We start from the raw sequence: 17,237 nt of genomic DNA on the forward strand, positions 1-17,237 counted from the left end.
TTTTAAGAATGCGCAAGTCTGTCCCAGCCTTAAAAAGCTTTCCGCGCCGCCAGCAAAGCACATCAACGCTTAATCATAAATTCGTATCGTGTGCAAAAACCGACAATAGTATCGAAAAAATATTCCGTATTCGAGACACGCCTTCCGGCACCTGCGAGCCTTACTGCAAATGGGACTTACACTACACGGCCTACTGGCGACATAGGGCACACCATTTCTTAGAGCTTTTTTAACCATCAACGCAAAAAGAGGTGAGCGTAACACAAGTTTGACGCCAATGTCTATCTGTACCTGTGCGACATCGCACCTCTCAAATGAATGAGGGTTTCACAGAGGTGAAATAAGATTAAGATTAAGATTGATTTATTTGCCAACATGAACAATACAGGATAGGCACACAGAATACAAATAAACAATAAACTAATAAAAAATGCGTTTGCCAGTCCCTTGCACTGTGTGGCAAAAGGAACAGGCTCAGCTTATGCTGCGCTTGCGCTTGCTTGCTTGAAATATCGCTAGATGGCGTTAGTATCGTGAGCATCGTTTGACGTTTGACGTTTGCTCGTGATTGGTTAAAAAACTAAATGGGGGGATTCGATTTGTAGCATTCGAACATGGCGGATGTAGACGATATCTAATTTTGGTATTTCTGCTTCTTTGGCTAGTTGAAGTATAATTTTGATAGTGTTTTATGCGGTGATTAACCTTAACAGTGAACAGTGATCACAAAATTCTATATTGCTCTCGTGTCTGACATTTTTTAATGCGCAAGTGGTCTCCGCGTGGTTTCTGGAATTTTGCTATCAAGTTGCAAAAACTACAATCACCGTACAATGTGAATAAGAAGAATATATTTATCTTTGATTTAACTGACATTGGCCGAAGCCTTATGGCCGCCATTAAGAGGAATAAATAAAAAAACTAAATGAGCCAATCGCAAGCAAACGTCAAACGGACCTCACGTTACTAACGCCATCTAGCGATATTCCGCCTCTGTGAAAACTCTCATTGACCGATTACAATGCATTTTTTAACGTGAAAGTGAGTTTTCTTGCGGCTTTTCTTAGCTATGTTCGATAAAAACGTTTCAGATGTTTTTTTATATCTAATAGCTGGCGAACGAGCACGCGGGTCACCTGATGGTAAGTGATCATCGCCGCCCATGGACACCTATAGCATTATTAGGGCTGCGGCTTTTGCCGGGGAGGGCTAAAGGGGGAGGGGAAAGGTAAAGGGGGCGAGTTGGGCCTCCGAATCTCCCACTCACCGTTCGTGGTTTAGGATGTAGCTTTGATTGACGGACTAACATTAGTTTTAGGGATCAAGCCTATTCAATGGTAGTACATGACAAGTTCCCCATCCGCTCTATGCCCGCGTGTTCCTTATCTAATTCATGACCGATCGATTCGAGATATTGTCTTTATTAATGAAAACGATAACATAATTGATAATATTATTAAGTCGGACTTTGATTTATTAAATTGCGTAGATGCGGCAGCTTCAGGATCAAAGGAGTGAATGAGATACAAATACATCATCGAGGCGCGTGTGAGTAGTTAGGTCTCTTAGTTCGAAGTTAGAGATTCGAATTACGTAGCGTGACTATTTAAATAACACGGGTTACTCAGTCGACGTATACCCGATTCTTTCATTCAAAAAATGTATCGTGCCGTCCCGCTCACACATAGAAAACGACCAGTATTCAATCTTCTAAATAGCATGCGATCTCGCTAAAACATTTAATATGCTGTATTCATAACTTTTAGACTGGGTAAGTAAGGTAAAAAAATATATTTTAAAACCGGATGTTTTTTTTAAACTAATTTTAAAATTAATGTTATTGCATGGCCATTAGAATATTTAATAATGTCCCTACAAATATAACTAGCCTGCTATCCATACTAATATTATAAATGCGAAAGTGTGTTTGTATGTTTGTCCGTCTTTCACGCCGTAACGGAGCGACGGATCGACGTGATTTTTGGCATAGAGATAGTTTATGGGCCCAAGAGTGACATAGGCTACTTTTTATCCCGGACAAATGCACAGTTCCCGAGAAAACAGCGCGTGATAACCGAATATCACGCGGGCGGAGCCGCGGGCAAAAGCTAGTATAAGGTATATATACCAACATTGCATAATTGGCTGCTGCAAAAAAGATACTACACTATTAAAGAATTTCTGTCTTGCAAAGGGTAATTTTACTAATAAAAATATAGTTAATACATTGCTTGCATTTTGAATATATATAATTAAGTGTTATAAATAATGTGCATGCTAATAAGTAAGTAGTTAAATAGTTGTGTCATTATTGTTTCTATCCACAGTGCCGGTTTTAGCACTTCCAGCGCTCTGGGCGAAATTCCCACGGCGCCCCCAACTTTTGGGAATTTTCTAGACGGTATATAGGCTTCAGGTGCCCCTTTAAGTCTGGCGCTCTGGGCGGTCGCCCCACCGCGCGATTGCCTAATGCCGCTACTGTCTATCCACTATCTTATTGTACACTACTTTCTGCAAATAAATGACTTATGACTTAAAAAAATACACCCAACCTGCTAAGTATAAGATATTTGTTTGTTCTCTTTAAACGAACTACTTTTAGGTTTTCAGTGATTTTATTAACATATCGTAGTTGTACCACACAGCGACGATGCAAGGTAAAAACGTTTGTTTTACTAATCGTTTATACGCACATTCTGATATCAGTTCAGTTCATCATTCTGGTCAGAATGACACCGAATTACTGTATAACCCTCTCAGATTGACAGACCGGACGGTCCAGACTGATGAAAACACTGGTACAATGGCTTTTTTTTTACACAATATTTTGTTACATATATACTTTTCAATGCATTTGCTCGAAAAATTCACTTTCAAAGGATTTAGGTATTGTAAGTAATGGCTTTGTAAGTTCATTTTACTGCACTATTGCGATTTTTTACTGTTTTTTTTATTCTCCATCAAAAATTATAAAAATAAAAAAATATTGAATTATACGTAGAAAAATGTATAAATTGCATGCGCGTTTTTATTTTTCAATTTTGTGTTATTAATTTCCTATTTTCTCACAAATGTATTGAAAAACGTCGTATGATACACGGTTGGCAAGGTTTTACAAACTTGTGACGATGGAAACCCTCGCCTTGCGGCTCGGGTTTATCACTCGTCAACTTATTTCTAAAACCTTACTTACCAACCTCGTATCAGAAATAACTATTTCAGTGTCACAGCTAAGTTTGGCTGCCTTCCAACTCTTGTAAGAGCGTGTGTGACGCGTCTATACTTTACATACTCTAGTACTGGGGCTAATTAGTTTATATCATTGCGGCTAAGGTAACGGTTCACTAAAGTCATGTGGCGGTCTATTTTTTTCAACATATTTTTGTTTATAAGCGTTGTTTACGCTAAACATGAAATTTACGATGGGTAAGTTTGTATTTACACGTAAAATATATAATTAAAAAAATATATTTTGTCGAGGACAGTGCAAATCCGTTTATCTATCGGACTGGGTTTTGCGTTGTTCTACAGACAAAATATTAATAGAATTTCATTTAACATATTTTTTTCTCATATAATACGCAGAACACTTACTTTGAAGAAATATAAATCATGTTTTTTTGCAAATTAAATTTATTGTTTATTAATTCATATCATAGAATAACAAATCAAATATATATATATTTCATCATCATCATCATCCCAGCCTATATACGTCCCACTGCTGGGCACAGGCCTCCTCTCAGAACAAGAGGGCTTGGGCCATAGTTCCCACGCGGGCCCAGTGCGGATTGGGAACTTCACACGCACCATTGAATTTCTTCGCAGGTTTGTGCAGGTTTCCTCACGATGTTTTCCTTCACCGCAAAGCTCGTGGTAAATTTCAAATGTAATTCCGCACATGAATTTCGAAAAACTCAGAGGTGCGAGCCGGGGTTTGAACCCACGACCCTCTGTTTGAGAGGCGATAGGTCAAACCACTAGGCCACCACGGCTTCTACTATTTAATTAATATAAAACTTATTACTCAGAAAAACATTCAGTTCGTTTTCTGATGAGGTCGCAGTTTTTAACTTTTTTGCTATGTGAAAATGCTTTATGCATACTTCAGTGGAAAGTCATCTAGGGCTCTCTTCTTAGAGCATGCGCACTAAAAACACATCGGCGTCCACTCTGCCCACTATTTTTTATTGTTCTGCGACTCTGCCGTTATGGGAGAACCTAACCTACTTTTCTGGAAGCTAGTCGTTTTTGATGGGGATCGCTGTTCTAACCTAACCCAACCAAATTCTCTGGTAGCAATTTCTAACATATTCTAACTTATTTTATCGAACAAACAATATTTAAATGAAAATGAAAATGAAAAGATTTATTCGGGACACACACATATAAATAATAGATACAGAAAAAAACATAATAATAATAAAGTGAAATAAAATAAAATGAGATTACAAAATACAAAAATAATTAAAAAAAAAAAAATATATACTTATATATATGCGCCCGAAATGGTCCCGCCTCAGCATAAAATGCGGACTCCTTTGGTGGAGCCAGCGCTGGTCTTCCGGCGAGACCATTTATTCAAAAAAATCTCGAGTTTGATAATTTTGCAAAAAAATTAGATTATAAAATCAATTGAATTGTTTTTCTGTTAAATATGAGAACCAAATATTTTATGAATAATTTTCTGCGAAAGGAAATTCTATGAAATTGCTGTTTGCGAAAGAAGGGAACACTCCTTAGTACCAGTGGTTGGTCTAGGAAAGCTATGAGAGCCTAACCATATAGATTGTAGGGAATAGACGACACTGTTATTGTTTAACTTAGAACCACGCATGGGAATCGTAACCTAAGCATTCATTGTGATAGACGATGAACTGTGGGACATATACAATATATACATGTAGGTCAGATAGTTATTGAAAATACAAACCGGGTTCGATTCCCCGTGCTGGTCTTATTTTTCAGGTTTTTTTCAATTTAGGTAGGGGATGACCGTAAAAGTAAAAATTTGGAATTGAAATTAAAAATACAAAAAGATTCCAAAAAAAAAACAATCTTAATTCAGATAGTTATTTCTATATATTATAATATTTTTACTTTTACAGCGATTTCTTATTCCCTGAAATATCTGTTTTCCTAGTATATAGATACAGTCATCTGTACCTTTAGTGTAAGTTTTCCTTTACAAAATACGTCTCGATCGCGTTCGCGTTAAAATCTTAATTTGTATGGAAACACGAACAAAGCCTCTAGCGGAACGATTGCGATGTTCGTGTTTCCATACAAATTGAGATTTTAACGCGAACGCGATCGAGACGTATTTTGTAACTAAAACTTACACTAAGGGTACTGTATTAATATCTGCCACAGCGGAGCGTGCAAAAATATCTGATATACGAGTATGTCGTAAAGGGCCTAGAAATAAACTCGTATCAGATATTTATGCACGTTTTGTTGTGTCAGATAATGGTGTAAAAGTACTTATCAATTATCAAAAGTACGCAGCTCTTCTCACTATTTAAGAATTTCTATTTAGTCCAAACATTTATTTCAGTGCCCTTAGTGTAAGTTTTCGATTGCAAAATACGTCTCGATCGCGTTCGCGTTAAAATCTCAATTTGTATGCAAACACGAACAGCGCCTCTAGCGGAACGTTTGCGATGTTCGTGTTTCCATACAAATTGAGATTTTAACGCGAACGTAATCGAGACGTATTTTGTAACCGAAAACTTACACTAAGGGTACAGGCTCCAGTGCCATATTACATACTTCATGTTAGTTACAGTCTTATAATAATGGCTGTTACTGAATCAGTGAGATACACCTTTGGTCTCATCTGCACTTAACATCAGGTGAGATGGGGTCAATCAAGGTATAAAAAATGCTAGTTATTTAATTGAGATAGAATTACAATATTAAAAAACAAATAAAAAATTGGAATGGCAAAGTTTAAAATTCAAAACGAATCCCACTAATATTATGAATGCGAAAGTTTGTAAGTCTGTTTGTTTCGCGTCTAAAAGCAGGAAGCACATAGGATAGTTTTATCCCGGGAAACTGCTTAGTTCCCGCGAGATAGCGATAAAAGAAGTCAACGCGGACAGAGCTGCAGGCTGTTTCACCATCCATTGATTAGTGTTAACTGACGGTTAAATGTGATGCCGTCTCTATTTGTTTTGTTCGAATAGACGAAGACGGCATCACATTTAACCGCCAGTTAACACTAATCAATGGATGGTGGAACAGCCCCTTAGTACAAAAATATATTTTATTCGTATATAAAATTTGTGCAGTCAATCTTGTCAGCTGGAAATGTTTATTATTTTAAGTGATTTGTAAAGAATTATGTTCCATTTTCAGATACAAAGTCTTTACCGTGGCTGTAAGGAATGCAGCACAACTCCGTCTCCTGAACAACCTTGAGTCTTTTCTGTCCCTGGACGTGTGGTTGGAGTCTAGCGTGAACAAACCAGGGGTGGTGCTTGTTTCTGGAGACAAGAGTGACAGGTTCGAAGAGGCGCTGATCGCTGAAGAGATCCAGTACAGCATTAATGTGGAAAATGTCAAGGAGTGAGTAATGAAATTTATCGTAATCTCGAGCTATAAAACGTGTCTAGATTTTCATTACCTTTGACAGGGCCTTCGTTCGTTTTGGATATATAATGTAAATTCACTGCCATTGTTAAGGGTCAAATTAAACTACTGACATTGACGTAACAAACAAGGGAGACATATAAAAATTCACTTTCTTTACTTTCTCTAGCCAAATATTGTATGAATTAAATTCTTTTTTACGGACTTTATTAAGTAGCGTAGGTATGTTGCATTCGTAACGTTTTGACTTGGCACAGCAAGGAAGGGATAAAAAATAACAGACACCCTGATTTACCATATAGTGAAATTAATTTTATTCTCGATTCTGAACAAACTACTTTTAGACTTTCAGTTATTTAATTAATATTGTCTATGTATATGTATATAGAATCGAGAGCGGCGCCGTGGGAAAATCTAGTACAGTTGTATTATCAAACGTCATTAACATCGTGATAAGCGTTAGGATAATTAGTTAAATCCATGATATCATTAATCCCCTGCTTTTAATGATATATATTTAAGTTTCCGTTCGTAATTTCTGTCTTTTTTGCTGACTTTATTTACTTTACTTTTTGACTTTACTTATGTTAACCAAATTTCAAGTCAATCCGACCACCGAACACTTCCTTTGGTGACTCACTAGGCAAAATGAAATTGCAAGTTAAATAAAAGCTTGTAAAATCAATTTTCAGAATGCTGGAATTGGAAGATCAACTGCATGAAACATCAAATAAGAGAAATCTAACTGCGTTTAAAGGATCAGCGCTTCCCTTGGACAGGATTTACAGATACAATGAGGTGCATTTACTTGCATAATAAATAATACTTAGGTGTAGACAGTTTGGAATCGCATTTACTATGTATTAACAAGAAATGGATTTAAAACGCAACCCTGAGGTATACCCTTAGCACAAGTTCACGTAGGTATGAATTATGAAAAAATGAGTAGCTTCAGTTTGAGTATTTAGGCGTCCTTTTACAAAGATATGTATAATATGTCAATATGTTGATTCATTAATCAACGTATTTGCTATTTCGCGATCTTAGGCATTTTGGTTACAATTATCGGCTATTGTTAATTAGTTAGCACCTCTCTGGCGCTCATTAGTTGACTTCAAGTACTGATGAGGATATTTTTGGACAAATTGAATTAGTCATTTAATTTTGATCAAAATTTTTAACGTTTTTAGTCAATACAAACAATTATGTGCCAGAAATAGCTAATGCCAGTGTTCACCTTCATTACAAAATTTTCTACGGGTATCACACAAATATTTAGCTAAATCCGTTTTTGAATATTCCTTGTCCGTATCATAAAATCCTTCATTGTAATTACAGTTAACTTCAAATATTATGATTTTAATCTCTACCATCTCATGTTTTATTTAATTTTTACTATGGAACACAAAGGCGTCTTGGTTTTTACTGTAAATCTATTACCGTGTTAAATAAAAAGGATTCAACTATGATTTTCAACTTAAGATCAAAAGACTGGGAGTAAATGAGTGAGTTAGTGAGTCCTAGACTCTTTGAAATCTATTATATAAAGTCTAAAAAATATTTGGATTAGCACAATAGATGATTGGACAAGTTTGACTGAATGTACCTGTAAATGTTTTACAAAAAATTTGAATATGGTTGACAATATTTTTCCACATTAGCGTGATTACCCGTTGAGTCAAAAATTCAGATGTAAACGCTTTGCAGAGTTGTTTAATCAAGCTAGATTATCCCGGATTGTTTTTCAAACTATGTACTGCATTTGGATAGAACTAATATCAACTCAAAATAATACCTACCCTTCCAGACCTTCCACAAATTGAATGAAGTCTTAACAAAAATAGGGTATTATTTTGAATTGATCATACTCTTGATGTAGGAGCGTGACTATTAAAGGTAATTTTATTTTGCAGGTAAACGCCTATATGGAAGAATTAGCAAGTGTCTATCCAGACACAGTCACTCTAGTCAACGCAGGACAGAGTTTCGAAGGCAGACCTATTAAGTATTTGAAAATATCAACAACTAATTTTCAGGTAAGGACAAAAGAAAGTGAAAAAGTATTCTTTAATGAAAGAAACAAAGGCCAATTTTTGTTACAAGACTATTTGCTACCTGTTGCTGCATTGCCATCCAATCTATATGTAAAGTTGGCTTCATAGCCACGGAGCTGTGTACGCACTTGGCAATACAGCAATGTTTAGATATTTTTGAGCACCTAGACAGCTCCCATATTTATAATGGCGACTGTAGATTCATACCAAATTTGAATGATGATGAACAAAAATATACCACAACTACAACAATGCTACCTTTGGAGCGGGTGTTTCAGGCTGGATTCGTCCGTTTGGCACCAAAACTCTGTAGCTCAACTTACATTTCGGAACGGCGATCAAGGACCAATATGGTCATTATTGTCTGCCAAAAAACGTACACTACTCGACATAGCCCTCCCTCAACGGCAATAACCAGTTCTGCACTGCCCACATCCATAGTACTCTTATTACCTTCACCACCACTAGCATCATTAATTATAAAGTTTGTTATTTCTTTCCAGCAATTGAACAAACCAGTGGTCTACATAGAGTCCCTGCTGCATGCCCGTGAATGGATTACCCTGTCTGCAACACTGTACGCCATTGAGAAGCTTGTCATCGATGTCAATGAACAGGATCTGCTACATGACATTGATTGGATCATCATGCCCATTGCTAACCCTGATGGTTACGAGTTCACGCATACTGACGTAAGTGACTCTAGAACTGGATGATAATGTCATCAACATACAATCAAAATGCGAGCGCATCGCACATTTTTGAGTAGCTGTTAGTTGATATTTGAGGATGATTTGCTTTTGAGATACACACATTCGGTCTGGGTTTCTAAAAGAACCATTATGAAAGTAAACACTAACATACGATTCGTCATGTACCTGTTTTCTGTATTGTTTTATTTATATGTTTGATTAAAAGCTGTTTTCAAATTAATCTAGAATTTTTCATGCATGCCTGTAAATGTTTTTCCTTCAAGATTATTTGATTGTAGTTTAAAAATGTTCCCATACATTGATCGATGTTCATAGTATACCGCGCCAAATGCGTGACTACATAATGAATTAAAAAAAACAATGAAACACCTTTACCTCCTGTAAAGATTTGTTCAGTCAAACAGAAGATTTTCTGAAAAATAGCTGTTAATTTTGAAATTCCTTTTAAATGACTGGTTTGTTGTCTTTTCAGCAACGACTGTGGCGTAAAAATCGCGCTACCGGTTACATGCCCGGTAACCTATGCTCCGGCGTCGACCTCAATCGTAACTTCGACGCCTTCTGGTCCCAAGCATCGAGCAACATCGTCTGCATGGATACCTTCCACGGCCGAGCCCCCTTCTCCGAACCAGAAACAGCCATCATCCGAGACATCGTCAACGCCCACAGTGAACGAATCGAACTTTTCCTTGACATTCACAGTTTCGGTAGCATGATCCTCTACGGCTATGGAACGGGTACTCTTCCTCCAAATGGACTGAACTTACACCTAGTTGGTGTGCGAATGGCTCAGGCTATAGATGCTGTTAAAATGAGCTGGAACGACCACTACATAGTCGGTAACGTCGCCCTCGTATTATACCAAGCTTCTGGTTCTGCTATGGATTTCGCTAAGTCTGTTGGCGTGCCGTTGTCTTATACTTTCGAGCTACCAGGATACAGACTTGGGTTTGGAACAGCTGCTGGCTTCTTCGTAGATCCTGAGTTCATTGAACAGGCTGGGTTTGAGACTTGGGAAGGGATCAAGGTTGGCGCCAGGAATGCAGTGAGGACTTATAAACAAAGGACTTCTAATTAATTTGTTACTGAATTTTGCTGAAATTACAATAAAATGAAATTGAACTGCAAGTGTTGATACTTACGAGCAAAAATAGCGGGACACTTTTTACGCAATTTTGTGTGGAATGTGCTCCGTTAGTTTTGCTCGTCAGTGTAGTTTTATTGTCCAGTACAGGTTGATTCGGGAGACGTGAGCTCACGTAATATGGGTCTAGTAGATGGGTCCTCCCATCCTACTAAATTCAGTCAGTTATACAATTACATTACATTATTGTACCAGTATTAGTGACATTAATGTTATATTTTCTTTAACCTCGAAAACAAAAATTGACAAAAAAATCCGTAAAAGTCTACATTATTCCTTGTTGCGGAACCCGCGATTCCACGAAGTAATAGTTAACATACTTCATGTAGTAACACCTTCATCCTTTTCGAACTGGCAATTTGAGAGATTGACAGTTGATAATTTTAAGTTGGTAAGGTGATGATGTGGGAGAGTGTTACAAAGTTGAATGTGGTGTGTACATGGAGAGGACAAGAGTCGCTACTCTTGATAAGAAGAAAGCTGTGAGTCTGTGCCATATTAATTACCTTATATCGAGCAATCCATTTAACATTTAACTGTGTTATGCAGAATTGTACTTATAATACGTACTCTTGCAAGCGCTGTTGTTAGCGCATTACCTGACAGTACTACAATACGTACCTTACTCCATATGGATCCCAGTATCTTCTGTTTTATTGGTACAATTGTGTCACCACCATTAAGCCAAGGAGATACAGGTAGTTACCCGATGACTTCTCTTCTTCTTATGTTATACTCATATGTAGTGGTTGAATAATTCTGACTCCTACCCAAGCGTCAGGCTCACCATACTCCACTACATATTTTGGTGAAGATGCGGTGAGAAACTGTAACAGTGCGCTGATGCTAAGACAATAATCTACTTTAGTTATTTACTAAGTGCATGGTCACTCTGAAATTAAAGGTGTGGGGTTTTACTTAAGTATGATTGTGAACGATCCATTATCAATTACTGAGGGGGTAGGGTAGGTCACGCTCACCTCATCCGAACCACCCATTGTCTTTAAAACAGTTACAAGCAATGAATGTTAAATACTTCTTATTACTTTTTCTGCATTAAGAAACTTCCCGCGGATTAGATCAAAATAGAAGCCAAGCCAAAAAACTACTAATCGAAGAATTCCCACGTAGTCACAAACTGCAAATACGCAATGCTCTCAAAAATCTCCTGGACCTATATGAAGATTAATTTTATTAAGTTTTTGCTAAGATCGAAACATCGAACTGAAACTAATACGCTGGCATTCGAATCCAGAACGTCGTCGTGCCGTAGAACGCGATAGATCTAGAATCAGTGAATTGAAAAAAATCAACAAAGTTGCGTAGAAAATTAAAAAAAAACTTAAGGAATATTTAAACTTTTCTAATGCAGCCTAAGCGCTAGGATTAGAGACATGAAATTTATCGCGAGTTTTTATATGAAACTGGTAAACTATTAAATGATTTTTATATTTATATATTTATTAAAGTTTCGGTGATCAGACAGAAGACTAAAGTGAATGTCGTAATAACAGAAATAGAACGCAGAAAGTGGAAATGGGCAGGACATATTGCTAGAATGGATCACAGTCGTTGCGCGAGGAGTCCTGGAGTGGAGACCCCGTGTTACGAGTAACACACGTGGTAAGAGGACGACCACCAAAAAGATGGACAGACGATATCCGGCAACAAGCTGGCGTAAACTGGATGCGAGTGGCAGTGGATAGGCAAGACTGGAAAAGTAGAATTTAGCATAAGTAAGAGAAGAATAAGGGCTAAAATAGATAGATACATAGAAAGTTTCGGTAAACACTGTTACAAATTAACCAATATTGACTCTACTTCAAGTTTCAAACAAAGATAGTCGACATACCTCACATGGCCTGATTCTTAAATCACCAGGGTAACTAAAACACAACCATAAATTCTTTCAATGTGTTATCATCTTATTTTTATTATTTTTCACTATCGATAATCCAGCCAAATCGATATGTCGTATCTTGACACATAATATTATTCACTTTATTATTAACGTGGATCAGTGCCTTATTAGCATACTAGCTGAATGAAAAATGTTGTTTCTATTATTTTTAAGTTTCGTGCCTTTAGCTGTTGCTAAAAATGAATTGTACATGGGGTAAGTGTGCAATCATCATAATTATCATTAATTAAATCACCATCATCAAAAATTGAGAAGATGCACTTATTCAAATACAGTAACTCCATATTTTCCACATTGCTTTTATGAAACTACGCCCGCACGAAGCCTTCTGTGAAAATTATCTAACCGATGGTGAAAACTGCATTAAAATCCGTTGCGTAGTTTAAACGATCTAAGCGTACATACAGAAGGACAGGTGGAAATAAATACATTCAGGAAATTGCAGTAAGCTTTAGTTACGCTACCTACGTTGATGACATGCTTCTATAAGTTCTTCGTGTGTCTGAATGTTCTTTTGTATAGGTAATAAATAATAAAGTATTGTATTTGATTGTATTGTAAAACTCTTTAATGTACATAAAAACACATGAAAATAACAGAACACAGGATAATAAGATGTACAAAGGTGAACTTATCCCTTAAAGGGATCTCTTCCAGTTAACCTTTGAACGATTGACAGGATAAAAGTTAGGTTAAAGTGACCCTCATACTAATCAATAAGACTGTTATGGCTTCTCAAATTGTAACTTATCGCTTTATCAAAAAGTAGCTTACCACTGCCTTTCAAAATCAAAACGTTTAAATTGTAAGTAGGCCGGGAACGACTCTTTGACATGTCATTTTGATACTACTAGCGCTTACGGAAAGACCATCGTTGCTAAGTACAATAAGCACCTCAAAAGACTTGGAAGAAACTCAACATTTAAAAGATCCTATTAAATAGATCCTATTAATATTATAAATTCAAAAGTTTCTGAGCATGTGTGTCGGTATGTCTGTATGTCCTTCACGCTAAAACCCGTGGAAGGATTTCGATTAGGTATGTCGATAGCCGACATCTGGAATAATACAAAGGCTACTTATTAACCTTACGGGATCGGGATAAAATCTTTGAATCTTAACCGTTAAGATTAGAAACATGGTTAACGACATATACAATCATTTTTGTGAATTCCTGTGGAAAATTAATAAAATCCCGGAATATCAATTTATCTATCTGATCGCTTAAAGTTTAGTAATTAATCAAACCTCTTTTAAATTATTTAACCAAGATTTAAACCTCTTCAGATACAAAGTGTACAATGTGAAGCTAACGTCACAAGAGCAGCAAGACCACTTTAACCTCCTGAAGTCGGATATAATTGACTATTGGATAAAGCCTAACTTTAAATATGGCGTCACTGGCTTGGCTATGTTGCCACCATCGCAGGTCAATTGGTTTGAAGAAAGACTTGAGGATATTAATATCGAAAAGGATATTTTAATCGATGATGTATATGAGTAAGTTGATACGACAATTTATTTAAACATAAGGTTCAAAATTATGACCAGCTCAATAATTCTCAGTACGTAATTGGTCCCAACTGTTAAAACTTTAAGTTACATCTACTTAACAGAGGTCTAGATTTGACTTGCTTTTTTTTAGTTTTTATTAAAATCAAAGCTTTTTGAAGAAAGATTGCATTTACAAAAAAATATTTCATTGATATAGAATAGAATAGAAATATGTTTATTCAGCCAACACATCATGACAAAAAAGAGAAAACACATTTACCGATATATTTTCCAAAAACAATGTTTTTTTTAACATTATTTTCGTATGAGTATTAGGTCCAATGCTTGGTGGCTTTTATTCATTGCACGCATAATTAATTGATTGATTTAGGTCTATGGAGGTCTATATCAATAAACTATACTAATTCACTTTGCTTCTTTGCTAAAACTGTGCGTTATAGCATTCCTTTGTGACACATAAAAGTAATATACAGAAATACAGAACCCGCCTTCCTTCATATGAACCTATATATGTATATGACAATATATATAAATTCTGTACCTATTGTTAGCACAGACCCTGTAATAAAGAGAATGTTAAAAAAACTAGGTACAGCATGAGCAGAACTGCTCCCACAAGCTGGTTCATAATGTAATGATATTTTTTAACATATATTTGGGATTCACTTACAACTTTATCGTTCGTCTATTACTATGATTGATATGATCAGGTGCTAATTCCGCTATCTTATCAATGTTTAATTACTCCACATGTTAATTTGTGAAAATTAGTAGATATCGTCAAATCTACACTGACATAGGCTTAAAATAACACAAAACAATTTCCTGCTGGCGTCAAAAGTTATTATTACTTTTAGTTACCAATTCTTATATCAGTTTTTTAATGTTATTTATTACACTTTTTAAGTACAAGTTTTTTCAATTAATAATTAAAGCCACTTTAAAATTTTGATGCTATCACCTGAGAATACTTACATTAAAAAAATTGCATTGATGATGGAAAGAAATAATTTAATCTTGCTAATCTGAAGTGTTTTTTTCAGACATCTGTTACAATACGAATCCAGGCAGACGGCTAGAATTGATGAAAATGATAACACCGATGAGATTGACAATAACAATACCGATGAAAGCGATAGCAATAATACTGACGAGGGTGATAACAATAACACAGATGAAGATAGTAATACTAGTAATACTGACGAAGATGATATTAATCTCACTGTTGAAGACGATAACAACAATACAGACGAAGATAATAACAACAACACTGACGAAGACGATAATAATAATAACACTGATGAAGATGATAATAATATCACCGATGAAGATGACAACAATAATACTGAAGAAGAGGATGAAGATACCGAAAAAATTGATGAAAGCGAAGAAGATGAGGAAATAAATTTTGCTTATGATGCTTACTACCGATATGATGTCGTAAGAATTTATTTTTTCAGAAATTAGCTAAGATCAATATTTTGTTTGTTCGTAATTAGTGAGGTCTTTGAAATTGCCTGAAGCTCATACAGTTTTTGCTTTAGCAATAAAGATTTGTGTGTATATATAATTTTGTTTTTCAGATATTGCGACACATTTACAATTTAAAAGAAAGATATGAAAACTCACCACGCGTTTCAATTGAAGTTGTAGAATTTGGGACAACCGATCTCGGTAGACCTTTAGTTTACTTGAAGGTGACTAGTAGAACTGAAGTCAGTAAACCTATAATTGTGATCGAGAGTGGTATCAATCCTAGACAATGGATAACCATACCTTCGGCCTTAAATATTGTTGACCAAATACTGGCAGAAAATGAAGCAAGCCTTTTGGATAACTTTGAATGGATTGTTATACCTGTGGTGAATCCAGATGGATATGAATATACCCATACAGATGTAAGTAAAACTATAATTAAGGAAGTAAAATTGGTGAAGAAATTGAAGTTATTAACGTAACATTTAGTTTTATGGTTGAAAACTGTGTTTATCGTTGATACTAAACTAATTACTGAGATAATTACGAATCGTGTGATAGAGATTAAAATGTCTGTGACGCTCGAGAAAATGAAGGAGAAATTCATGACATGATAATAATTTTCGTCCTATTTAGCATTCTGATCTTATAGTTACTTCGGTGTTCGTCTTTCTGTTAAGATCCTTTGTCTCAGAAACGCATAAAAGTGTCAAGTTAAAATTAAAATCAAATAATCAGTTTGCAATCTCTTCAAGTGTTTATGTTTACGTTATCAAAAAAAGACAACCTTTCAAAATTGTTTTTTTGTACAAAACCACAGGAATCAACCTCTAGTAATACTACCAAGCACAAACTTAATTATTGCTTCCTTTTATAATTTGTCTGCCTCGCATTGAGCCGGTTTTTTTTCTAACACGCGTGCTATCGTAATCACATACATCTTTTCTTTAGTAGTAGAAAAAGACGATAAATGTGAATGTAATGGCGCATGCGTTAGACAGGCTCTGATTTCAACCATTTTTTCAGCTCCGTTTCTGGGAAAAGAACCTAAGCACTAAAAGCGACCTGAGCTTCATTTGTCCAGGCGTCAACATCAACCGAAATTTTGATATCGCCTGGTCCATCTCTGACTCCAGTTCGAGCGCATGCAGTCACTTATATGCCGGAGTGGAAGCAACCTCTGAAATCGAAACCAGATTTCTTCAGAGCATCATAGAAACTTACAAGGAAAGGATCAGTTTATATATCTCCTTGCAAAACGGAGGGAGGCTTATTTCTTATCCTTGGCAGTATGAATTCGCTGCCAGTGGTATGTTTAGACAGAATCATTTGCTTGGAATGCAGATGGTAGCAGCATTGAATGATGGATACAGTCTTGATGTAGCGTCAGTAGCTATAGGTGACAGGGTTTCTGGCACCAGTTCAGATTTCGCTAGAATTAATAATGCTTTGTATGTTTTTAACATTGACATAGTTGGAAGAGGTGAAGTAGGTGTTCTTGTACCTGAGATTGATATTGTTTATTTAATTGAGGATGTGTGGAGAGCTGTAGCTGTTGCTGCTGATTATTTAATTAGTGAAATAAACCAGTAGCCTGTCAAATTTTCTTTATTTTGTTAGAATATTGCCCCCCCTCTCCTCCTGTGGGCGACGTAGAAACCAGAAGGGATAATACTAGAAGATGGGCAGCGGCGTCTTCTAGGCAACCTTTACATCCTATACTGCGCTTGCCAAGTATGGTGAGTGCTGGCAACCCTCCCCTCACGGGGAGGGCTATGTACAAGTGTCTGCATGTGTGTCTGTCTGTGGCACCGTAG

General features: G+C 36.2%; 2 protein-coding genes across 2 annotated transcripts; both read left to right on the forward strand.

Annotated features, from left to right (window-relative positions):
• Positions 1-3,318: 3,318 nt before the first annotated feature.
• LOC141435665 (carboxypeptidase B-like) lies at positions 3,319-10,492 on the forward strand. The gene is made up of 6 exons (XM_074098409.1): positions 3,319-3,426; positions 6,364-6,573; positions 7,290-7,395; positions 8,511-8,633; positions 9,155-9,343; positions 9,837-10,492. Exons 1-6 carry the CDS (start codon positions 3,353-3,355, stop codon positions 10,440-10,442), a joined length of 1,308 nt encoding a protein of 435 aa, XP_073954510.1. The 5' UTR covers positions 3,319-3,352; the 3' UTR covers positions 10,443-10,492.
• A 1,980-nt stretch (positions 10,493-12,472) lies between these two features.
• LOC141435463 (carboxypeptidase B-like) lies at positions 12,473-17,022 on the forward strand. Its single transcript, XM_074098146.1, has 5 exons — positions 12,473-12,624; positions 13,717-13,929; positions 14,988-15,384; positions 15,528-15,842; positions 16,447-17,022. Exons 1-5 carry the CDS (start codon positions 12,560-12,562, stop codon positions 17,011-17,013), a joined length of 1,557 nt encoding a protein of 518 aa, XP_073954247.1. The 5' UTR covers positions 12,473-12,559; the 3' UTR covers positions 17,014-17,022.
• Positions 17,023-17,237: the final 215 nt, after the last annotated feature.

Source organism: Choristoneura fumiferana, chromosome 15, assembly GCF_025370935.1.
Source record: "Choristoneura fumiferana chromosome 15, NRCan_CFum_1, whole genome shotgun sequence".
Lineage (NCBI taxonomy): Eukaryota > Metazoa > Arthropoda > Insecta > Lepidoptera > Tortricidae > Choristoneura > Choristoneura fumiferana.